General features: G+C 53.6%; 1 protein-coding gene across 5 annotated transcripts in view; it reads left to right on the top strand.

Annotated features, from left to right (window-relative positions):
- The first annotated feature begins 13,272 nt into the window (after positions 1–13,272).
- HDAC5 (histone deacetylase 5) overlaps positions 13,273–25,430 on the top strand; it is a 38,534-nt gene continuing 26,376 nt past the window's right edge. For 4 of the 5 annotated variants that reach the window (XM_086687473.1, XM_086687471.1, XM_086687469.1 and 1 more), the window contains exons 1-2: positions 13,273–13,427; positions 18,779–18,989. In XM_086687473.1, coding sequence (XP_086543599.1) covers positions 18,968–18,989 — 22 coding nt within the window. In that variant the 5' untranslated portion in view covers positions 13,273–13,427; positions 18,779–18,967. Of the gene's footprint in view, positions 13,428–18,778; positions 18,990–25,223; positions 25,382–25,430 lie in introns of all 5 variants that reach the window. The other variant, XM_086687472.1, reaches the window with a different exon arrangement.

Below are 25,430 nucleotides of genomic sequence, written 5' to 3'. Positions count from 1 at the left end.
CACAAAGATCCCATGAAGAGTGAGGGGCCAGTATTATTTTACAGGTTAGGAAACTGAGGTCCAGGGGATAAGAGACCCCCTGAGGGTCACACAATCACTTAGTGGTGGATCTTCTGATGGGAAATCCTATTTTCTCCTCCATCACTTTTCTAAGTTAAATGAACTTGGCCATCTACTGCCCCACCTCTTGTTAGAACCTGGATGGAGTTGGGGATAGGTGGTTGGAGCAAAGGGAAAATGTGGACCTGTGACATTTTAGAGAGGAGATGGCAGGACACAGTGAGAAGGTGGTCTGCGATTTTACAGTTGGGAAGGACCCCCATACTGAAGGGTCTCCCTTCCCCCAAATCAAATGTCATCTTAAGGGAAAAGCAAGGATTGGGTCTCCATGGTGATGGGACCTCGATCCTTTTCTCCCTCCTCCTAGAAGAGAGGTTAGTGTTCATTCTAAGAACCAGCCTTGAGGATAATGGAGACTCAGGCCAAAAAGGAAGGGGTGGGTTCCGGGAAAGGGCAAAGTGGGCTGCCCGGACTTGGACTAGAGGGCCACACGAGAAGACACCAGCCCCCCAGCTATGAAGTGGGGTACAAAAAGGAGTGAGTGTAGTGAGAGGGTCTTAATAGCACTCTGATGTAACCCGTTATAACAGCCAGTACTTCCTGAGCACTGTTCTGGAACTTTCCATGTATTGGCTCACTTGACCATTGTAACAAGCCTCGACATAGGTGCTAGGACTACTTCTGCCTTACAGAGGAGGAAAAGGTCAATGTCTTGCCCAAGCTCCTATAGTTAATAGGTGGTAGAGCTGAGATGAGGAAGCAGGCGGTCTGATTCCACACAGGTTTAACCACTATGTCATTCTGCCTGTTAGAATTCCAAGGAATGGGGTTCTTAACCTGGGGCTTCAGGGAATATAAGCCCCCTATAATTATAATTATGCGCAAAAACTGTGCACCTATGCCCATATGCCCTGTTCTGAGCGAGAATCCATGGCTTTGATCACATTTTCAGGGGTCAGAAACCTGTTGCCTTGCTCTTTCTTGGGACTAGGATACACCCCAACTCCCCCATCCCCGTCTATCCCTCACCTTGTCCAGATGCCTTCCAACTGTATGTACATCAGGGCTTACAAACTCCCACCTGAGTTATGGTGGTAGCTTCCTGCATGGTCTCCCTAGTCCAAGCTCTCTTCCCTCTGTCCATTCTTTCTAACATGCCAATGGGATACTATTTTCCATCATAAAAAAATTTCAGTCCTCTCAGTTGCTGAGGGATGACATATAAAATCCCCAGGGCCTGCAATGCCCTGGTGTGTGCCTCCCTGCCCTAGCTCATCTCTCAACCAATCTCCTAATCAATACCAATCCTTCTCCACCCCACTCGTTCTTCATGCCCTGGCTCACAGGCTGCCTCCTCTAAGAAGCCTTCCTTACTGCCCCAGGAGATCTTACCGAGAAGGTAAGAGAGCTTACCTTCTCTTTGGTTCCCTGCATTTTTGGCCTACTTCCATTATGACTTTGGGTCTCTTATATACCTTGTATTGTCTTTAGGCTTCCCTCACACCTCTCTGCTGGATTTCAAACTCCTTCAGGGCGAAAACTGTGGCGTTCCTTTTGTGAACTGGTACTTGGAATAGGACTTGAACACCAAAGACACTTAGCAAGTGTTTGTTGAATGACTTAATGCCATTTGTCAAGAGGGAGTATAAATGAATCTGCTTACTTCCCCAAATCCTGCAGTTGCTGGATGAGGAGACTCACCTTCTTAGGTACAAAGGAGGACGCACCTTGAGTGTGTATGTGTGTGTGTATGGGTGTGTGCGTGTGTGTGTGCACGTGCACCAATGCCAGTGCATGTGTGTTTGCAGACAGCATGCTGCATTGACTATGAAGTTAAACAAATCTCGGTTTGTATTTGACCCTGTTGCTAACTGACTGTGTGACAGTTTGCGTTGTTACTTTTCTTCTCTGAAACTTAGCTGCCTCACCTATAAAAATGGGACAATATACCTTCCTTGCAAAGTTGCTGTGAGATTAACTGAATTAACGCATTGAAATGGCTAACTCCATGCCTGGCACGTTGGCAGGGACTCAACAATGTGGGTTCCCTTCCCCCCTACTTGAGTTGGCAAACATGTGCTGAGATTTGTTATGAGAACCACATGGTTTGAGTTTGTATCTATTTCAGCATGTTTGCAAATGCATTTTCCCCTAACTTGTATTTTTATTGTACCAACAGTTGTATGTGAATCGGTGTGCTGATGTGTGTGTGTGTGTTTATGTTTAGATTTTCCTTGGTATGGACATTGTGAGTCTCGCGTGGCCACGTTGGCAGGTGGGTGCTGTGTGAGCGTGTGTATGGAATGAAATGACTTGTTGCGTGCTGCATCGTGGGTGGGGGTGCTGAGTGTCTGGGCTGGGGGAGGGCTGATCTGTTTGTGTGGCTTTGTGTGCGTGAAGGTTGTGCAGACCAGCGCTACTGATAGACCATTCTGTGTTGATAGAGGTGTTTTCTATCCACTCTGTGCAATGGAGTAGCCACTAGTAACCTGAGGTTTTGAGCACTTGGAATGTGGCTAGTGAAACTGAGGAACTGAAGTTTTTTGTATTTAATTTTAATTAATTTGAATGTAAATAGCCATGGGTGGACTAGACAGAAACCTCAAGACTTGTTCTCCACAGACCAAGTGGTGTGCATCCCCCTCCGTCTTATCCCAGAAACCCATCTATGGGGCACTGACCCCAGCAGGTAAGTGGACCCGCTGGAGCCCCGCCCCCGCGCGCGCGCGCGTGTGCGCCCGTGTGCGCGCCCGTGTGCGTGTGTGTGCGACAGTCTGAGTCGTACAGAGGGGGCTGCTGCAGCCTCCCCCCCCCCCCCCCCCCCAGCCCTCCAAGTCCCCAGGAGAGCAGTGAATCAGCCTGACAATGAGGTGAGTCATTCATGAACTGCTCGGCCGACCCAGCAGGCGGGAAGCAAACGTCAGCCAGCCTCCCAGCCCTACCCCCTACAACCCCCCACTGGGATCGTTCAACCCCACGCACTGCAGATGTTGAAGAAACTGACGCGGGCGAATCAAGGCACCAAAGCTCATCTCCTCAGCCCCTCCCTCTGGTTTGCAATCCATTCATCCCCCAGCCCCTTTCTCCCGTCGGGTGGCGGGTGGCCTTATGAGTCATCTCAAGATCTACGCCCCCAATCCGACACCCACCTGCTCTAGCCTCTCCCAGTTGGTCTTCCTCCAAGGTTGGGGGAGGGGGAGGGGAAAGGAGGCTGGACCCCTGGTGGGGTGCCAGGGTCCGCCTTTGGAAGCCAGACTGACCCACTCAGAGCTGTGGGGGTGGGCAGGACTCTGGGCAGGCTGCAGCTGGCTGGATCTTGGAGAGCTGGCATCCAGCTTGCTTGGAGGAGCTTCAAGAGGAACAGGGGGTGGCAGGGAAGGAGTTCCTGAAGTGTGCTGCCTCGAACACCTGTGGCTGGGGGGGGGGGGGCAAGAGTATTCCTCTGGTTTCCAAGGAAGTCCTACATGGTGTCTCCCCAGTATCCCCAGTACCTGACAGTCTTCAATGCCTGGTAGCTTCTCTCCTCTGCACCACCCCCCCCCCACCCCGCTTGTTCCCCCTATCACCTATACACCGTCACTCCCATGTCAGCCTTCAGCCGTCAGTCGTCTTCTGTTGTACTGAACCCCCTACCTGAGGCTTCTGACTTGGACAACGGGTTCCATGGTAGTGTCCCTTACTGGGTCGGAAAATACTATCCAAAGCCTTAAAAATGTGTAGACCCTTTGACAAAACAACTCCACTTTTAAGAATTTATCCTAAGAAAATAATAATTGAAGGGCGCTTGGGTGGCTCTGTTGGTGAAGCGTGGGACCCTTGATTTCAGCTCTCTGCTGACAGCGAGAAGCCTGCTTGGGATTCCCTCTTTCTGCCTCTCTCTCTGTCCCTCCCCTGCTCACACTCTGTCTCTCCCAAAATAAATTTTAAAAACTTAAAAAAAAAAAAAAAAGAATTTGTGGCTTTATACAGGAGAAAAAATGATTTATTAAATGTTTAAAAAAGCAATTTGTGGGCACAGTCATGGGAATTAATTGTAAGTGGGTACTTATTGGGGTGATGACAATGTTTTAAAGCTGGATTTTTGTGATGGTTGTACAACATGGTAAATTTACTAACAAATATTGACTTGTACACCTAACATGGGTGACTGTTATGTTATGCAAATTGTACTTAAAAGTGCTTAAAAACTCCTGATAAAAGCCATTTCCTGGGCTGTCTGCCATTAAGGTCAGTCTTCCAAGGGGATCTGGGGCGTGGATGCCAGATAAAATAAAGGACACCCACTTAAATTTGAATTTCAGATAAGGAATAATCTTTTAATATAAGTATAAAAACAAATAAGTTTTAAAAAGTTATGTACTTAATATAATAAGTATACAAAATTATTCTTTCTTTATCTGAAATTCAAATGTAACTGGGCATCCTGTATGTATTTTTATTTGCTAATTCTGGCTACCCTCGCCTGGAGTCCTTGCTCCTGCAGGTTTCCTGGAGCAGGGAAACAGACTTGGGGGAGGATATCTGGGCTTGCACCCCCACCCATCCCCAGGGCAATTCTATAAAGCCTGGGAGTGTGAAATGGGGAGCTCAGGAGCCAGAAACAGCAAGGTGAGAGAGGGTGGGGAAGGAGTCATTTCCGGTGAGGAAGGTGAGTACCTTGCCCAGGGAATGGGAGTGGCCAGTAGCCTATCAACCACCTCAGAACCCTGGAGTGGTAACACCGAGGTTGGGGGGGGGGGGGTTACCTGGAGCCTAGCCGGCCAGCCTTTCACACAAATACTGGGTGTCAGGCCCCAAGGACGCAGTGAGGAGGATGTTGTCCATCTTTAGAGGTGATAAAACAGATTCGAAGAGTTTTAAGTACGTTTCCAAGTTCATGGCTAAGAAGTGGCCAACTGGGTCTTTATACTCCGTCCTTGGGATGGAATCCAGTGGTTAAAACAAGCAAGCTCTGGGCTCCACTAACCTGGGCAATAGCTGCACCCAGAATAGCCTTTGTTTTTACTTTATTTTATTTTTTTAAGTTTATTTATTTTTAGAGAGAGAGCACGAGCAAGCGAGGGAGGGGCAGAGAGAGGGAGAGACAGAATCCCAGCACTGTCCGTGCAGGCCAAGCAGGCTCCCTACTGTCAGATCACGCGTGACCTGAGCCAAGATCAAGTGAGATCATGACCTGAGTGATCATGACCTGAGTGAGATGACCTGAGCCAAGATCAAGACCCAGACGTTTAACCAACTGAGCTACCCAGGCGCCCCAGAATAGTCTTTGTTTTTAAACAAATGCCTAGCTTGTCATAGGAGCCATGACGCTAGCTTTTCCCAGGCGTGGCCGTTGCTGAGTGTAGAGACAGGGGTCTGGGGCAGGGAGGCATCTTTACTTACTGGGTTTGTGGCTTTTGGCAGGTTTGTTAAGTCTCTTGAACTTCATCTTTTTTTTTTTTTTTTTTTAGATAGAGAGCAGGCGAGAGTGAGAGAGACTCTTAAGCGGGCTCCACGCTCAGCATGGAGCCCGATGCAGGGCTTGATCCCAGGAGCCTTGGGATCATGCCCTGAACCGAAACCAAGAGTCGGATGCTCAACCAACTTAGCCACTCAGGCGCCCCTCCTGAACCTCATCTTAAAAGGGAGCTAATAACAATCACACCCACCTATGGGTCAGAGGATGACACCGAATGGTACAGGGGAAAGTCTGTTGTCGGCTGCTCTGTCTGCCAGGCAGGATGGACGTGCCAGAGACCCTGCTGCTTAAGGATGATGGAATGTGCCTTCCAGACATATGAATCAAGGATTTCCTGCGGAGGTCCTGGGTCCTCAAGGAGTTTCCTGGAGAAAGATGACAGAGCTGTCTCTGCCCGTTTGGGGAAGACCCCCTCAAAGCTGGGGAGACCTCACCTGGTGCTGTACCCAGAGAGCCTGGGTTGTGCCCTGGCCTGCCACATACTGGTTGCTCAACCTCCCCGGTCCTCCTCTCCTTGTCTAGAAGATGGAGTTCATAATATCGACCTTGTAGAGTTGTGAGAACGAGAACATAGGAGACAAGGCCCTTCAAAAAGGAAGTCGCTCGACAAATATTTACAAAAAGGGGGGGCAAAACATGTGTCACCTGAAGACTGTTTGCTGGAGGGAAGGCAATTAGGCCGGGTTTTGAGTGGTGATAGTCCTTGCCCCTCCACGTAGCATGTAAGTCCATGTCTTGTTCTCTTTTGTTTTATGACCTTTGGGCCAAGAGGGTCTTCCAGAATTAGAGGGTCCAACCCTCCAATCACAGAGGGAAAACTGAGGCTCAGAGAGAGCAGATGATTTGCGTGAGCTTCTAGGCCAACCTGACCTGTGTCTCCCAGACTCCCTCCTTCCCCCCTGCTCCATCTTGTTTTCTGGGGCTCTGTTGTTTCCAATGGATCATAAAGTTCTGAGAGGGCAGGCACATTTGCATACTCTGTTCCTTCCCAAACACCCATGCTCTGCCCAGAGAAGAGCTTCTGGAGGAACCTGCGGACATGTGGGATGTGACTGACCACAGCTGTTGCTTCCAGTCTTGTGTTCATGTGGCCTCGACTCTTGGGCAGGCAGAGAGGAGCCCTGTATAGTCCAGGAAATCCCGGGCCTCATTTCCAGGTCCCAGCAGGGATGTGGGGGAGAGGATAGGCTTCCTTTTCAGCCACCCCCCTGGACCTCCTGCTCTTCTTGCTGTTAGAGGGGTAAGAAGGTTCTGTGTGAACCGCTCCAGGCTCCTGGGGGGATCTGGGCTAAGAAGCATTGTCTTCTGTGCTAGGCCTTCTGGTCACCTGCTGTCCCTTAGCAGGTACCTACCTGGCTGCTGTGGGAGGCTCTTGGTAGATGTAACCAGAGGACTGGCAGAGAAGCTGCTCTCTCCACCCCCCCCCCACTCTTTTTAAGTTTATTTATTTTGAGAGAGAGAGAGGCAGAGAGAGAATCCCAAGCAGGCTCTGTGCTGTGAGCACAGAGCCCGACACAGAACCTGATCTCACAAACCATGAGATCATGACCTGAGCAGAGATCAAGAGTCAAACGCTTAACCCACTGAGCCATCCAGGCGCCCCTCTGCTCGTTCTCTTTGTGTGTGTGTGTGTTTGTGTGTGTGTGTGTGTGTGTGTGTGTGTGTGTGAATGCACCATGACAAATTGTGGTAGCTGCACCCAGAGCAGTCTATTTTTTTTTTTAATGTTTATTCATTTTTGAGAGGGGTTAGCGGCAGAAAGGGAGGACAGAGGATCTGAAGTGGACTCTGTGCTGACAGGAGAGAGCCCAATGCCAGGCTTGAACTCATGAGCCACGAGATCATGATCTGAGCTGAAGTTGGACGATTGACCGAGCCACCCACGCGCCCCCAGAACAGTCTATTTTAAGCAAATTCATGGGGCCTGAGTGGCTCAGTCAGCTAAGTGTCTGACTCTTGATTTCGGCTCAGGTCATGATCTTGTGGTTTTGTGAGTTTGAGTCCCACGTCAGCCTCTGCGTGCTGACCATGCGGAGTCTGCTTGGGATTCTCCCTCTCTCCCTCTCTCTCTGCCCTTCACCCACTCACGCTGTCTCTGTCTCTCTCACAATAAATAAATAAGCTTAAAAAAAAAATTCATACCTTAATCTATGAGCCATGATGCTGGCTGGCTTTCCCCAGGCTTGGTCATTACTGAGTATGGAGACAGGGACCTGCTCCTGATCTCTGGTCCAGGAAGGCAGGAGCTGGGTGGCGTAGGAAGGGACAGACAGTGTTGAGGGCCAGGTAACACTCAAGTGAATGACTGAGGCTCTCACCTCCAGCCAGGCCTTCTTGGTTTTGGTTTTGTTTTTGTGAGCTACAACTGTAGAATTGTTGGCTCGCAGAGCTGGAAAAATCCTCGGAAGTTAGCCATCCAATCATACCATTTTACCGATGAGGAAACTGGCAGAGGAATGGCAGCTTGCCAGGCACCTGTCACTCTTCCCCCAAAACATCTCAGTCAAGATGACTCTTCCTGGATGCTGGCCTGAAAGCAGTTCCCTTCAGCCCTAAGCCCAGAGAAGAGGGCCCTAGGGGAGAGGAAGGAAGGGCAGGAAGAAGGAACTCCTTTTCCATCCTTCCTTCTCAACTTCACCTTGTTGGACCATCCAGAAAAGTCTCTAGCTGGAAGGAAGGGAATCCAGTCCAACCCTCTAACCCTACAGATACACAAGCAGAGGCCCAGAGAGAGGAAGGGACTTAGTCAGGGTCACACAGAGAGACCTGAGCCAAACTCAGGCATCCTGGGGGCAGTTTTCATTATATTCTGCACAACTCGGTCCTCAGTGACGCCTTTGCTTTGTGCCTCAGGGCACATGAATTGTTTGCCCTGAAATAAACTCTTCTGCCCCTAGAACACATTGTAAACAGCCCAAGGGCAGGACTTAAAGCATCTCAGGGAATGAAGGTCCAGCCCAAACTTTGAAGTCCAGCTTTATGCTGGATGTGGTCACATCTGCCATCACATCTAATTTGGAATTCACAGAATGTCAGAACTGAAAGAGACCTTAGAGAACAGAAGTCCAAGTCCTGTTTCCCAGATAAGGACACGAAGGTCCAGAGGGAAAATGACTCATCCAACAACACACCGGGATAGAGCTGTAGGACCCAGATTGTCTCACTTCCTGTCCTGTTTTCTTATTTTTTTGTGCAGTCCCCACAGTACCTTGCACTGTGTTAGCCTCATAACCTTTCAATATGCTCAATAAGTTCTTGCTGGATGGAATAGAAACAAGGTGCCTTATGTACAAATCACCCTTGGTAATTGACAAAAGACTTACAGAATGTACATTTCCTTTGATAAATATCTAGTAAATATCTATTGCTTGGGCTTATCAGCTCACTTTTCCCTTGTTCTATATTATTTTCTGCCGGAGGCTATATTTAGGCACAATTGGACTATTTCCACCCCAGGCACTCTTTGGAGGCCAGCAAGACCACTTAAGTGCTCCTCCACCATAGACTGGAACTGACCAGAGCCTCTGGAATCCTGTCTGTGGATCTGAGGATATCTACTGCATAAGAAATTCTGGGTGAGAGTTTGGAAGTAAGGGTGCCCTGTCTGTTCCCCAGGAATGCTAACCTTATCTTTTTAAATTTGTATTATTATTTTTTTAAATTTATTTTTAAGTAATCCCAACACCCAACATGGGGCTTGAACTCACAACCCTGAGATCAAAAGTCATCTGCTTTACTGACTGAGCGGCCGACCAGGTGCCCCTAGGTTATGCTAACTTTGGAGGGCCTAGGCCCGGGTGAGCCAGAGGGGTGTGGCAGCAACGGGTGCTATCAGTTCAGGAGTGTCCACTGATCGGGGAGGAAGCTTGTTCTGTCTCCTGGTCCAGGTACTGGCCAGGGCATTTCTCATGATTCCAAATGGGAGTTGCAACTCCCATAGTCCTTAGCAACGTTGTTCGCCATCCTTATTCTTCTCCCCTGATGCTTCTGCTTAAAGTCCAGTAGCGCTGCCAACCTGTCAGGCTAATAGGTTAAATGTCCAGCTCTCCTCCAAGATTGATTTCCTTCCTACCAAGGGGCCAAATTCACTATTGGATCCCAGGGACAGAAGTTCCCTAATCATCTACTAGGTTCTATCTGCAGGCTCCTTCTACATTGGGAAACTGAGGCAGCATTTGAGACAGACCCCTGATCCCTGTTTCCATGGTGAATGGTCTTAGCAAGGGCCTACTCTAGGGACTCATAACAAAAGACAGTTTTATTTTCTGTGAGGAACTCTAAGTTCCTTAAAGGCAGATTCATTTCTGTATCCCCAGCACCTACCACAGGTACTCAAAAACATAATGTAGAGTGAGTGCAGGATTATTTAACCCCCGCTTACCTGAGAAGGGGAAATCTGAGGGCTCCTCAGGGCGCCTCATGGTGAATTCTTATAACCCCTGGGGTATTTGGCCCCTGGGGAACCGAGGTGATAATCTCAGGGCATCTGGAGGAGACACCTAGAGTGCTGGGAGCCCAGCCCCTTCGGGCCCTGTCCCTTGTATTTGGGAGACAGACGGACCTGAGTTTGAATCCCAGTTCTTGCCTGCTTGAACCCTGTGACTTTGGGCGAGTCAGCTCAGCTTTGCTGTGCCTCAGTCCCCTCGTCTCTGGAATGGGAAGGGCCTAGCCAAGGTGCTCTGTGACAGTTATTGACATCTATCATCCCACATGGGGAGATTCTTTCCCCGTGTTCTGAGATCTTGAGAGAAGAAATTCTAGAGTCTTCAGTATCCCGAGGCCTTGACTGAGTACCTGCTATGTGCAGGGTGAAGTGCTAGGTACTGGGAAAGCACAAAGAAATATGATCTTATCTCTTCTCTCAAGTGGCTTATACTCTTTTTGGGTAGGCAAAACATGCACTGGGAAAGCAAAATCCCAACCCAATCCAACCCAACCCAACCGCCCTAGAGACAACATAAGGTTGATCAAGAGTAACAGCAATTGGGTGGCACCATCTTTATGGGGTGGAGGCAAGAGGATCCCTGTCTTGGAGCCACAGGGGATGACCTGGGCGGGGGGGGGGGGGGGGGGGTGGTCTTTCTGCCTAGAGTCCATTGTCTAGTCAGAATGTGCTTCCTTTGGCTTAATGTTTTTTTGTTTTTGTTTTTTTTTAAATTTTTGTAACATTTATTGATTGAGAGATCGAGTGGGGGAGGGGAGAGAGAGGGGGAGACACAGAATCCGAAGCAGGCTTCGTGCTCCGAGCTGTCAGCACAGAGCCTGATGTGGGGCTCGAACTCACGGGGTGCAAGATCATGCCCTGAGCTGAAGTCCAACACTTAATGGACTGAGCCACCCTGGTGCCCCAATTTTTTTTATGTTTATTTACTTTGAGAGGGAGAGAGAGAATCCCAAGCAGGCTCCAAGCTGTCAGTGCAGAGCTCCATGTGGGGCTCAGTCTCATGAACCGTGAGATCACGACCTGAGCAGAGATCAAGAATCTGATGGCTTAGCTGACTGAGCACCCAGCCACCCCAGCTTAATCTTTTAATACTCATTCATTTCACTCAACAAATATTCATTAAGTCTTTTTGTTGTTGTTCCAGGCACTGTGCTGAGAGGAAATGTAGGGTTTCTGCACTCAAGAAGCTTACAGTTTAGGGGAAGACACGGACACTGAACCAACAATGCCATAAATAGGTACATATTTGCAAGTTGCTATCAGGGTCAGTTAAAGCATATAGAACAAGGGGAATTAATTTAGCTTAAGAACCAAAGAAGGCCACTTTCAGGAAGTGATATTTTATTGAGTTCTATGGATGAGTAAGAGTTAGCCAGGCAAAGAGAAGAAGGGAGTGGAGCATTCCAGAAATTTAAAAAAAAAAAAAAAAAAAATAGCGTATGCAAAGGCCCTGAGGAGCAAGGGGCACACGGTTCAAGAACATAAGAGAAAGCCAGCTAAAGGAAGAAAGGTGAGGTGGGTAGGGACCAGATCATGTAGAAGCTTCTAGGCTGTTTGTTTTTTTCTCCAAGTATGAAAAAAGAGCTGGCTGCAGCAAAATCCCCTGGGGTACTTATAATATTTGTGGTCCCATCCCCACTGGAAAAAGTAATTTGTAGGTACCCCAAAGTTTGGAAACCACTTTTCTGGGTCAGATACAGATTTCAGTGACAAAAATGGAAAGGTTTTAAGCCCTCCCTCTATTAGATGTGTGTTCTGAAGGAGTCACCCTGGCTTTGGAAGAACACTGGGATGGAGGCAGGGAATGGACCTGTCATGGAGGCAGCTAGTATTTCAGGTGAGGTATGATTTGTTTTAGACCAAGGGGTGGGGTTAGAGATGGGTCAGAGTGGACTGATTCCCGAGACACTTTGTAGGAAGAACCTTTATCATTCATTACAGAAACATTTATTTCAGTCATTTACTTTTTCTGATTACGTAAATCAGATATACAGAAAAACTTCAGCTATACAGAAAAAGATGAAGAAAGCAAAGGTAAATATTTAGGTATATATTATTTTAGGCTTTTTTGTATGCATACGTATTCAGACATATGGATCTAGCTTGTCGTGTACAATAATGAAACAGTTCTGTAATGCTGGATCAATGATTTTCTTTTTAAAAAATTTTTAACGTTTATTTATTATTGAGAGACAGAGAGACAGAGCATGAGCAGGGGAGGGGCAGAGAGAGGAGAAGACACAGAATCCGAAGCAGGCTCCAGGCCCGAGCTGTCAGCACAGAGCCCCACGGGGGTGGGGGGGGTGGGGTGGGGGGGGGTGCTGGAACTCACAAACCAGGAGATCATGACCCAAGTGGAAGTCAGACGCCCAACCCACTGAGCCACCCAGGCATCCCCGGATCAATCATTTTCAAGAGAACAGTGTATCGTGTGCATCTTTCAGGTCAATATAGACGTGAATAATTTTAATGTCTGGATGGTATGCTGCTTAGTGGGTGTACGCCAGTTCCCTACTGATGACTAGTTAGGTTGTTTCCAACTTTTCACATTATTATAAAGAACCTTCTTACCTCTGTACTTATTTTTGAACGCAATTCCCATTTCCTCAGAAAAAACTTTTGTTAGTGAAATTACCGGTCATTGACAAACTGTCTAGGTTTAATTACACATACTCATAGAGTGTCCTAAGGGGAGTTGTAGAGGAGCAGGGCATCAAAGTCGGGAACCGGAAGTCTTCCTTTTGAAGGCCTTGAACTGTTACAGCCATACTCTGCCCTTTCTCAGTTTCTCCTTTCCCTGGCAAGGATGCAGTGTGGGCGGTGGGATCTGGCGGATTCGGGACCTGTGCCAGCCCTCCGCCTCCGGCCTAGCCCCCTAGGTGGGGTCTCGGCGGCTCTCCCAGTCCCTAGGAACCCATCTCCAGTTGCCCTCCCCCACCGCGGGAGGACGGGTCAGGGAGAAGCTTAGGCAGGCAACGATTGCACCATCCACGGTTTGAAAAGGAAGTCGGGGGAGCGCAGGGAGGAAAGTCTAGCGTCCCAAAGGCCGGGGCCCAGGAGTCAGACCGGGTCCCCTGCAGCGCTCCTTCCACCACTTCTCGCAGGGCTCGGATCCCTTGCCTTCCACCCCCTCCCCAGCCCAACCCTTTGCAGGGTGTCGGCCCTTTAAGAACCTATCCCGGTGGCGCTGCTGGCCCCGCCCGGCGGGGAGGGCCGAGAGGGAGGGGAGGAGTTGGTGGTGGCTGAAGCTAGGGTGTTGGGGGGGGGGGGTCTGGGTCTATTTTTAGCTCTGGGTCGGGTCACGTGACGGGAGTGACGTCTCCGAATGTTGTTGTTGGTGGCGGCGGCGAGCGGAGCCGGAGGAGCCGCCGCAAAGATGGAGGAGCCGTCGAGGAGGCGCTGCCGCTGCTGCCGCCACCGCTGCTGCCGCCGCCGCCCGCGAAGCCGGAGCTCGAGCCGCAGGGGGTGAGCCCGCCGAACCACCCCGGATCCCATCTTCCCCGGGTGCCCGCGACGCGAGGCGGCGCCCCCTCCTCCTGCCGTCGCTGCCCGCGGGCTCCTCGCGCGCGCGCGCGCGCGCCGAGCTCCGCGCCCCCCTTCCTTCCTCCCGGCTCCCGGTGCCCGGCGGCGCCCCCCGGGAGCATCGCCAGCCCGGGAGCCGGGCCTCGGGGTTATTGCGCGCGCCCCTCCCCGCCACTCCCGTGCAGGGGCGCGTTCCCTGCAGGTGAGGGAGGGGCCCGCCTCCCCGCGACCCGCACCCCCTAATGGCCCGGAGACCAGCCGGGGCTTCCTGATTTGCCCCTTCCCAGGCGGCGCATGTTGCGTTGCAGAGCGATTTGAGCCCTGCACCCGGATTCTATGCAGACCCCTCTACGCTGGACACTCCTTTCTTGGTACTCTGAGGTGAGGGGCGCTGCCCACCCCGCAGCGCTTCCACCCAGACCTAAGAACGCATCCTTGATTTTGTGTCCTTGACTTACGTGCGTGAGGAGGGGGTCTGTGGGCCCACCTTACTTCTCTCTTCCATTATTCTCACCCCCTCCCCCGTGAGGCGTTATTGCGTTTGTTCCCACCCTCTCCACCGTCTGACACCCTGGGGCCAGAGAGAGATGAAAGCTACCCTCCTTCCTGTCTGGGGTGGATGCCCCCCGTTTTTAATCCTGGATCTGTATCTCATAGAGGCAGGGTCTGCTCTTGCCTTTTAACTTGAGGGAGGCTGCCTCCCTACCCCACCCTTCTCTGGGGCCCTGGGGAAGATGAGAACTGGCTGGGTGATAAGGAATTGATTTGGGAGTCTGGTTGTTGGGGGGAGAAGAGGGGAAGGTGGGGGTGCCTCCTTTGGGGGAAGAGGTGACCATCTGATACCTCCACTGTTGGCCTTCTGAGATGAGGTGTGTCCCCAAAGAGGAAGGGGTAGTAGTAGCTGCAGTTACTTTTGGGGGGGGGGTGCTCAAGAGACCCACCACCCTGACAGTGATCACTGTGCTTGTGGGGCCTGGAATTAGTTTTGGCAATTTGGGGTGATGATGGTGATGGTTGGGTTCACCTGAGAAGGGAGGATGATGCCAGATCTGAGGAACAAAAGGAGGCAGGGGATGGGAGATCCAGGAGGCTTGGCCAGAGGGACTCCTGGCCAGACTGCCCTGCAGGACTGGAGCTGGAGACTGGGTCTTGCCCTGGGCCTCTTCAGGTTCCAAGGACTTAGAAAGGATCCTCAGTCCGAGTTCAGGTGCGAGGGCCCCGGAGTCTGTGCTGGCTGTTGAGATGCTGGGCTGGGCTGGGCTGGGCTGGGGCTGGTGGGTGAGCCATGCTGGGGGCTGCCTGCTTCTTCCTTCCAGTCTTCTCTCCTTCCTAAAACACAAAGCTTGGGACATCTTGGTTTGCCCCCTGCCCCTTTTGAATCCTCTCTTTGCTCTGTCTCCCCTTGGACTTAAATGTGGACCCTGTCTTGATAAGGCAGGAGGAGGTCTTTCTGAGTTAGAGGGGTGGGCCCCCAGTATCCCTACTCTGTCCTGTATATGCATGTCAGGGGCCAGAGAGACAGAGACCAGGTGTAAGTTACTTGGGGGGCAAGGCTGGAGGACATGTTAATTCTGTGCCAGCCTTCCCTTCCTCCCCAGTATATCCTCCCCAGTAGCTGGACCTAGTAATGGAGGTGGGGGGCAGCAGTATCACATGCCCCACCCACTCCAAGTAGCAGCAGAGACAAAGGTTTGCTTTCCTTTCCCTAGGGGTGGCATCTTAGCTATGTGGTTAGAAATGGGGCCTGGGGATGGGGGGTGGTGTGGTTTGTGTTTCTGCCTAAGGGGGAGGGGGATCAGCTATAGGAGCTGGGGGGAGTGCAGTCGGTGCCGAAATACCAGCTGCTCTTTAATAATTAATTCTTCCTACTCACATCCCTTTGAGGAGGGATGTCTGGAACACGGCATCAGGCTCAGCCAGCCTGCTAGAGGACGCACTCCTGTTGGGGGGGGGGTGGGGGAGAGACTGCGAGGGGGGGCGGTTCTTGGCATTTTTGGAGCACTGTAGCTTGCTCATGAATGAAAACCTGATGCAGCCCATGAGGGGGCCTATTGTAGTCGACTTTGGCTAATTAAACTTTCTCTGCCTTTCTTCTCCCCTACCCCACCTCACCCCAGCCCCCGCCTCAGCCCTTTCTTGAATGAGGACCCTGTCTGGTAGTGCTGGGGAGGGGGGTATCGGTCTGCCTGAGGTTTTAGGGCAAACAGACCCGGTCTTCTGCCCTCTGCCTCCACCTCCTCCCTCCCTCCCCTCTCATTCCCCCCCCCCCCTTTTTTTTTCTAGAAATAGCAGCCTCCTCCATCTGGCTTGTGCAGATGCCTGGAGCTGCGTCTGAGCAGACAAACAGAAATGGGCCGATTGCAAAAATGAATTTGTCAGCCTGGTGCCTTTTTTCCTTTCCTGTTCTCTCCCCCTTCCCTTAGTTTGGGGCCTAGAGATCCAAGTCAGCCACCCCTCCTGGCTCTGATAATCCTGGGTTTCTGGTGGCCCAGCTTGGGGGAGGCACAAGGTGGAGGGAGCTCTTGGAGGCTGGGGAAAGTGATCTGCCAGGGCCACAGTCAGCAGGGGTCAAGATCATAGGTCTTTTGTGCCGGTGGGATGGGATGTCTGGGCTTGCAGCTTTCTGATGAGGTCTTTGCAACTGATCTCAGATTCTGGGTAATCTCAGGTTCACAGGGTTTGGTTCAGACAGCTCCACCCAACTGTCTGTGACCTGGGGAGGGGACCCCAGGCTGCAGTGCTCAGGACCTGGGAGAAGGCTGCCTGTTGGTGCTGGAGTCCAGGTTCCAGAGAGGCTGTTGAAGGGACACCTGACTCCCCAGGAATTCTGAGGGAGTTGTTTGAGGGACAGATCCCTGCAGGGCAGCCCTGTGAACTTGTGGCCTTGGGGTCATTACATTGTTCCATGCCTCCCTTATTTGTCTGCCCTTCTCCTCCCACCCTCTGCCAGAGTTTTTATTACTCATGAATGGGGTGGGGGAGTCTTTGCCCTACCTCCCCTGGTTTAGCCATGAGCTTGTGGGGTGAGGCGGGGCCGGTTTCCCTCATCCCACGCCCTGCCATCCTGGCTGGAGGTGGGAGGTGGGTTTGGATCCTGGAGTGGGACAGAGGTCTCACTACAAGAGAGAGTTGATGGGCTGGAGACTGGGCTCTGGGGGTCTGCCTGCTGCTGATGTCACAGAAGCCAGGCTGCTCACTGGTCAGGCATCAAAGTGTTCTGTTACCCAGAAGTGACACCTCTCTCGGTCCCTCACTGCCCACCGAGACCCTCGTATAACTATAGCCAACAGTGGAGTTTTTGCAGCAGAGGAAGGACCAAAGAGCCAGGTTTTAACCATTCCCCTGTCCTTTTTCCCTTTCATGCCCCACCCCAGACAAGAATCTTTGCCTGTCCGGATCAGGCAGTGAACTCTGCTTTGTTTCCCAGGGAGGCCCCTGTTCACTCAGGAGGAGGCTTGACAGAGGGATGGGGGCGGGGGCGGGGCGGGGGGGGGGGGGGGACTCAAAGTTGATCTTAACTTAGGTTTTGTACCGTTGAGGTCCTGCCCCTTCTGAGTGTGCCCTGCTATGGAGGTGCCGAGATGGGCTGGGCCACTCGGGCTGCTGGGAATCGTGGGAATTTCTGAACGTGTGTTCCCCAGCCCACGGGAAAGGGTGTGAACAGGACTGGGCGCCAGCCCTGGGGTGGGCACGGGCTGAGCCGCCTGCCCACGCGGGCCCGGCCAGGGCACCAACAGCCCCACCTGCTACATTCCTGAGCTTGGCCTGAGCCCTGTGCAGCCTCTTTTGTCCTTGCCCCACATCTGTGCCTGCTGAGAACAATTCAGCCCCTTTACTCTGCCTCATCGTAACTCCCCATCTGAGTGCACCTTTCTCCAGCTATAGAGTGCAAACCTTGTGGATGAAAGCAGGGGACAGCAGGCTTAGGAAGACTTGAGGTCTTCTGTGTGTGTGTGTGTTTGTGTGTGTGTGTGTGTGTGTGTGTGTGTGTGTGTGTGTGTGTGTGTGTTTCCTGTGTCCGGGCCATGCCTGACTCCCTGGCTACTGGCTCCAAATGGACCCCTCTCCTGGAATCCTTGATGACAGTGCAGGGCTTACTGAGAATTAATCCTGCCAGGAGGTGGGGCTGTCCAGGGGGGAGAGCTGGTTGCTTGTCCCTGGCTGGGGGAACCAGGTGAGGGCTTAAACGTATACCTCCTTTCAGCCTCACTGGATCACTCAGCTACCTAGTTTTCACTGGGTATTGGAAGACCTGCCTCCATTTGGATCAGATGAATGAGATCATGTCTGGGGTGGATCATGGGCTGTTTAGGGATGGGCCCAGGTGGGTGCCTGTGTAGCGTCTGAGGCTTGAAGAGTACCTGTGGGGCTGGAAGGGGGGTGGCGAGTTGCTGAAGGAGTGAGGCCAGGTTGGAAAACTCACAGTCCTGTAATACTGGGCTATCCTCCATTATTGTGTTGGTCTGGGCATACCTGTTATTGGGGTCTTTGGTGCCTTGGTACAAACTGGAAAGAAGGTGTCCCTTATTCTGGGTGGTCTCAGCCTGGCTGACTCATTGCTTGGCAGGCAGAGAACAGGTTGGTCTTCAGACCTCCTTGCACAGGGCACAACCTGTACAACACACGCAAAGCCCTGGGTTTGGGCCCTGGACCCTAGTTTGGGGAGTGCTAGATGTGGGGTGCGTGTGTCTGCTTTTCCAAATCCCTGGAAACAGCACGGGTTATGGGTAGAAGAGGCGGCTACCCTCTTTCCTGGACCTGTTGTTGAATGGGGGAGACCAAGACAGAAACCCTTCACGATTCCAGAGTCGGGTGACACGAGGATCAGAGAGGAGGGAGAAAGTGACTGCGTTCCGATCCCAGCTCCGGCTTCTGGGGCTGGGGTACCAGTTTCTCCCGTAACTTTTGCCAGAGACTCCAGATCAGCCTGCCTCGCCCCACCGCCGTAAACGGTTCAAAGCCTCCCTGCACTTTTTTCCTTTCGTGTACACCCAGTCCCACATCAGGCCCCCCGAGCGAACGAGTCTGTAAGGTCTCCCCACCTGGTAGTGGGCACTGTCACCTGAAAAGGAGTTTGGGTGTGGCTTCTGTAGCCATTTCCCTTTCCTCGAGTGCTGGCAGCCTCACCAGTTAGAGAAGAAGCGAGGGTCTGGCTGTTTTTGCTGATTCCCTCTGGGCCCCTGGGGCAGATGTCCCTCCTTCTCTTCCCCAGGTGTAAACTCACAAGCCCTGAGGTCTCCTTCAACTCTCATTCCTGAGTTGGGGGCCTCTAACCCTGCTCCGTCTCTCCCTAGGGATGCCGTTCTGAGTGCCTGACTGCCTCGCCCCGAAGGATGGCCTCTGATGGGCATTAGAGGCACAGCGGCCCCGGGCTCCTGTCCCGTCCGTCTGTCTGTTTTCGTCTGTCTCTCTTGACATCACCGCAGCTCCACCCCCTCCCGTCCCAGCCCCCAACGCCAGCTTCCTGTGGGCCCAGAGCCGGCATGAACTCTCCCACCGAGTCGGGTAAGAGCTGGGAGGCCAGAGAAGGGCACCCTGGGGTGGTTTTGGCTAAATGAGCTTGTGTGAGTTTCCAGCCAAGGCCAGCTGACCTTTGGGGTCTGAGCTGTAAAGGAACAAGGGGGGGTCAGGAATGGAGAAGCCTTTGGAGAAAAAGACCGAGGCAAACCTGAAGTTATTGACCATGGGGTAGAGCTGGAAATTGATGAGCTGACAGTACAGCCTGGCCCTGGGAGGACATGGGTCCAACTCTGTCCCCATGCCTACCTTCTCAACTAGGGAGCCTCCAGTCCCCCTTCTGCCCTGCCCTGCCCTGTTTGCCAAGACAGGCAGGCCTGAGAAGGAGACATGTATCCCTGAATGTCTCTGGGCCATCTGAGGATGATACTGGAAGATTTCCTACAGCAGCCGAATGCAGCTTCCTTTTTTGTGGTGGTGTTTCTCCTCCTGGTGGAGAGTTTCTCTGTGTTCCATGTTTTTTTTCTTAGTGGAGGTTCGCAGGGCCTTTGGCCTTAGCCTTTGCTGGGATGTGTGGTACCGGGATGGAGGGGCGCAGTGATGCGTTGGTAGAGGAGTCTTGGCTTTCTCCTTTGAGTCTGGGTACCCCCTCTCTTCTTGGGCCCTGGACATGGTGGGTTCCTAATTTGGGGTCTTTGGCCCTGCAATTTCCTAGTCCCCTTTGCTCCTAGGAGGCTGCCTAGTACTGCCAGAAATAGTCTATGGGTGAGTCTCCAGGCAGATTTATGGATGGGTGGGTCTGGGTGTATGCCCATGAGGATGTGTCCAAGTGGCCCGAGCTGGACCCTCAGGAGTTTCACAGGAGGGTCATGGGTCAGTGTGGTCAGAGTAATAACTACCTTCTTTCCCTGGCTGTCTCCTTCGGCACAGTCTTAGAGGGTCAGAGTCCATCGTGTTCCATTTTACCGCCCCCCCCCACCCCAGCCTAGCCTGTCCCCCACATCTTTTTCCGTAGGGGTAGAGGGATATTTCCCCATCTTGTAGAGGCAAGACAACTAGGGCCTAGAGATGAAAACCCATTTGCAGGATGGAAGCAGCATCAGGATCCAAGGCTTCTCCCATCTCATTGCTGATCATTGATTTGCTGGACCTGATGCTTTCTTTAAAAAAATTTTTTTTTATTATGTTTATTTTGTTTCTTTGTTTCTGAGAGAGAGAGAGAGAGAGCGTGAGCGCACACAAGTGGGGAAGAGGCAGAGAGAGAGAGGGAGACACAGAGTCCAAAGGAGGCTCTAGGCTCTGAGCTGTCAGCACAGAGCCTGATGAGGGGCTTGAACCCATGAATCGTGAGATCATGACCTGAGCCAAGGTTGGGTGCTCAACCTACTGAGCCGCCCAGGCACCCCTAAAAAGATGGTTTTTTTAATGTTTATTTTTGAGAGAGAGACATAGTACAAGTGGGGGAGGGGCAGAGAGAGAGGGAGACAGAATCAGAAGCAGGCTCCAGGCTCTGAGCTGTCTGCACAGACCCTGATGCGGGACTCGAACTCACAAACTGTGAGATCATGACCTGAGCCGAAGTCGGACGCTTAACCAGCTGAGCCACCCAGGCGCCCTGGACCTTGGCTTTCTGTTGTGGGGACCCAGTGCTGACGCTCTGTGGCAGAGGTCCTGACCAGGGTCCTGGGGGTTCTGTAGACTCAGGGAAGCTGGCAGCTGGGGGGATTGTTTGGCTTTGCGCCGTTTGTTTTGGTCAAGGTTGTGCCCCTTCCCCTTTCCAACATGACATACTCAGGGCATGGGCCGCTGGCAGAGTAGGGCCCCGGCTGGTGAGGGCTCTACTCCTAAGACTCCCCACATCAGCTTTGCCTGCTGAGCCCCCTCCTGCGGGGTTTTTGTTTCCCCTTTGGAGCCTCTAGTCTCTGTCTTTGCCTTCATTCAACCTGTGGGGGCTGTGGCGGGAGTTAGACGTGGAGAGGTCTGGGTGACTCCGGTGCTGGGGGAGGCTCTGACTTCCTGCTTCCTCCTCTGAGGCGGGGCTGGCCAAGGGAAGGGAGAGGCCTGGTGGGTTCTCCACAGTCCCGGGCCCACCTCAGCTGGGCCCTGCTGCGGCATGGTCGCTTGTGCCCTGGTCGCTTGTGCCCAGCAGCGGGGCCCAGCTGCTCCTTTCCTCTGAGCTACTGTGCTGACCTATCTAGGCGCCACCTGCAGTCACACCGAGCCTGGGTCAAACCCTTGGTCAAGGGAACAGAAACTGCCCGGAGGCATCTGGCTGTGGCTTGGGAAGGACATTTCCCGGCTTTGGGATTTTATTCCCTTACGGCGAAAGGCTAAAAAACATCACCCTTGGCTAGATGTGGTCACTAGGTTGCCTTGCCAGATGCTGGTGGCCCAGGTTCCCCTGGCAGCTGGTTCTGCCAGGGCTGGTAGGAGTGTGGTGGTCGATGGAGGTGTCCACCAGCGCAGGAGGCAGGCAGCCTGGCAGTGGCTGCTGAGCCTGTCCAGGAGGGGCCTCTGGGGCCTGGAGAGCTGGCCTCACCTCCTGGCTGGTTTTCCAGATCCCCCCAGCAGGGGGAGATGCTGTCTTCTCATGTTTGGGAAGGAGTTAGAGGAGGAGGGGGCCAAGAGGCTGGGAACCACATTTCAGGACGGTGGAGAGGCCTCAGAGCTGGGGATCGTCGACCGGAGGCTCTTCCCGTCCAGTTTTCCTGGGGCTCCGGGGCTACCTCTCCTTGCGGAGGAAGAGCTGCTCTGGGCCGGGGGCGGGGGGTGGGGGGATGGCTCGCCTCCACACAGCTCTTCCTTTTTGAGGGGCCCCCGTGTCTCCTGTTCCCAGGGCTCAGAGTGGTATCTGGGCTGGGGCTCCTGGTGCCTGTGCCTGGCACGGGCCTGGAAAGCACGTGCCTTTGGCTCCGCAGAAGTAAAATGAAACTGTAGCTGGGCGGGTGGGTGTCCACTTGGCCTGTGGACACTGTGAAGGGAGCCCCAGAAAGAGCGTGAGGCCCTGGGGCTGGGGACAGAGGTAGGAATGATGAGAACGGGTAGTGCCCGGGACCTGGGTGCCCTGGCCCCTGAGCACCCCTCCCCCTCTCCTGAATCCCCGAAGACTCCCTCCTCTCTCCTTAGGGCACAGAACAGCACTGTTCCTTGGTTCCCTCCACTCTCTCAGGGTGGGAGCTTTCCTATTTGACCAGTGCTTGCTGAGTATCCCCAGCGTGCCCAACCCTGAGCTCAGCCTGCGGAGGGGACACAGAAGGAAAACAGAAGATGGTCCATCCCTGCCCTCCTAACAAACGAGTTAGTGGGAGAGAGTCTCCTGGGTGAGGGGCGGCAGGCAGAGGGAGCAGTTTGCTTCTGGGGCTCACCCCTCCTCCCCCGGGGGTAGGAGCTGATTGACTTACCTCTGGGCTGGGCTGAACGCCAGCATTTGACCTGATTTGCCTCTTTTGCCGTCTTGGGAGTACAGGCAGAGGCCATTGATGGGGCCGCCTGCTTCCCTGAGGAGGCCACTCCCTGGTGTCTGGCTTCTCTTCGGGCCAAAGGGGGCTCAAGGAGCGAGGCTTTCTTTATTTTTCTGGAACTGGTCGTTTCTGCTCCCCTCAGTGGGGTTGAAGGACTGACAGAACCTGCCGCCTGTCTGGGCTCAGACAGGCCAGGTTGGAGGAGATGCCCTGGCACCTGGGACCTGGGACCGAGGCCTGCTCTGGTCCATGCCCCGTCCTCTGTGCTGTTGCCCAGAAGGGAGGGCAAGAGTGAGGCCCGCCGTGGGAGCCAGTCTGGATGGCGGCAGGGCCCCAGGAGGAGGCGGCCAGGTTCCTTATCCCCAGCGTGGGAGGGGAGACAAGCTTCATGACAACACCTGCCTGGCCAGCACCTCCCAACACACTCCACACTTTCTCTCCTTCCCTTTCCCAGGAAGGAGGGAGGGAAGGCAGCTGCCCCCTCCGGGTGACCAGAGAAACTGGGGCATGGGTGTGGGGTGGAGCCAGGAACCTCGGCATCCTGCCTCCCAGCCTCGGGCTCAGGCTCTGCCTCTGACGCCCCCTCCCCCCCCTTAAGGGGAGGCAGGCACCCAGCCCCGAGAAGGAGAAAGTGGGTCAGTACGGGTGTGGGCCTGGGGTCTGGGAAGTGGACTCTCTACTTGGATGCCCCCTGGCACACCTGTGCTTACTGTAGATTGGGATCTGCTCCGCCCTCCTCTTCCCTGCTTCATCAGTCGAAAGGGATTGAAGGCTCAGATGGGACGGCAGGGTCAACCCTGAGGGGATGTGAAAGCTGCCAAAGTAGGTGTTCACGTTTTTCCGGGACTTGGTTTCAAATGGGAGGCTTCAGCCAGCACCTAGCGTGGAACCTGGCACACGCAGCTCTGTCTGATGCCATGGGCTGACGGGCTCCAGCATGATAGGGGCTCAAAGGGCAGGAGAAAGCTGGAGGGCAGGCCGGCCTGATGTCCCCAGGGCCGCAGGGCACCTGGTACCCTCCCTCGATCCAGGGTGCTCCTGAGCCAGCCCTCGGGTTTTCACTGTGCACGAATAAGATTTGCTTTCTTCTCTTAGGTCAGGGCGCTACCCCAACCTTTTGTGCCCAGGAAACAGGAGCCTGGAGGAACTCAAGGAGCCAGCAATGGCCTCTTCCCCTCCTCTAGATTTGGAAGGTTAGGAGGCCTGAGGCCGGCCTCTGAGGGAGGGAATGAGATCGTTGTGGTCTGGAGGGGATGGTGCCAGCTGCCAATGGCGTTCACGCACCCTAGGCTTGGTGGGTGCTCTGTGAGGTTTGTGGGATGACACATGGGGGGGCTGGATGCCTGGAGACCGAGAAATGAACCACGAGGAGAGGGGCTGTAGAGTGGGAAACGTTGAGGGTTGGACATGAGGAAGACCTTATTGCATCACCTGAATCTCAGAAGGAGAAAAGACACTTGTTCTCACCCCAGGCCTCGTCTCCAGCTCCCCTGGAGGATTCTGGGAAGTGCGTTGAGGATTGTCTGGTTGTCTGACGCTTTCCTTCCCACTTCGTGCTGTTACAGGAAGTCCTAACAGTGCTGGGAACTGCCCCGAGCCCCAGGCTGTGGCCACCTCTGGTTGCCCAGTCTCCTGGGTGCTCGTATCTTTCCTATGCAAGGAGTTCTCTTTCCTTAGGTTTCTGGCTGCTCCAAGTTCTGGGGGCTCTGCTTTTGAGGACCTCCTCTCCTCCAGAACAGGGCTCCCCGACCATATTCTCCTGTGCCTGGGGCAGGCAGAGAGAGCCAGGACAGGGCTAGCCAGCCCTTCTGGTTGCTCCCAGCGTGGGTGGGTGGAGTCCTGAGCTGGGAGGGGCTCCTGCCCCTGGCTCTCTGGGCTGCCTTGAGTCTGCTGCCCATCCCCTCACTGAGGGGACTTTGGGTCTTTGCTTCCCTTCCTCTTTAGAGAGTCTGGTTGGCCAGGATGAGGTTGGGGCAGGAGGTGGTGAATGAGGTCCCCAGACCCACCCTGAGATGTCTGCCAACGCCAAACCCCTGCGGGGAGCACTGCCGCATCACCATTTTTTTAGAGTCTGCCTTGGCAGAGAAGCTGAAGCTCCAGATCTTTGTTCGGGTCCTGTTTCCCGCCCTCCACCCCAGTGTCCGTCTTATTGTGTGAGATCAGCTCGTCTAGTGCCTGGGAAAGCCCATTTCTGCCACCTCCCTGTCTATATGGTCCCCCACCTGAGGGCAGGAGGCCCCTCTGCTGTCATCCCTGCTTGGCAGAAGCTGGCTAGAATACCGGGCTGCAGGAGCCACGGCTACCATGTCCTTGGTTGGCCAGCTCCTTCAGGGCTCCTGACAGGAGGGTGAGGTCATCCAGTCCAGGGAGAGGACAGGTGTCCCTGGCTCCGTGCCTGGAGTTGGGGGCAAGGAGGGGCCAGGAGGGGGCTCCAAAATAGCAACCGTGACATCAGGAAGGGGGAGGGGGACCGAGACCCAGGAATAACCAGGCTATTAAAAGGCTCCAGTGAGGTCAGGGGGCCAAGTGGGATCTCTGTACCAGTGGGAGGTATAACCCGAGGAGAAGGGACGAGCCAGCAGTGAGCAGGGTAGGCGGGTGTCACAGGTCCTCGTGTGCACTAGCCCTAGGTCCCAGTAAGGCCCCAGGAGCATGGGCTGCCGTGCCAGGCCTGGAGCTGGTCGGGAAGGGCTGGGTCTTAGCAGCCTCTGGAGTCTTCTTAGAGGGGCTCTGTCCTCACGTGTCTTCCTCCCTGGGTACTGGGGGTCATCGTACCTGTGAATGGAAACCCTGGGGCAGCTTCATGTGTTCCTTTGTGTAGGAGGCAGTGGGCTGTGGTGGTTAGCACTCAGACTGGAGCCTCAGACATCCCGGCCTTACCATTTAAGCAGCTGTATGACCTAGAGTGAGTGACTTCATCTCTGCCTCAGTTTCCCCATCTGCACCTATCTCGTGAGGTCATCGTGCAGAGTAAACGAGGTGATGTATGTGCTGCCGTTAGCATTGCACCTGGTACATAGCCAGGGAG

Source organism: Puma concolor, chromosome E1 (assembly GCF_028749965.1).
Source record: "Puma concolor isolate L17-30 chromosome E1, mPumCon1.1.hap2, whole genome shotgun sequence".
NCBI classification, from domain to species: domain Eukaryota; kingdom Metazoa; phylum Chordata; class Mammalia; order Carnivora; family Felidae; genus Puma; species Puma concolor.
The sequence above is the reverse complement of the archived record's forward strand: the minus strand, read 5'-3'. Positions and strand labels throughout refer to the sequence as shown.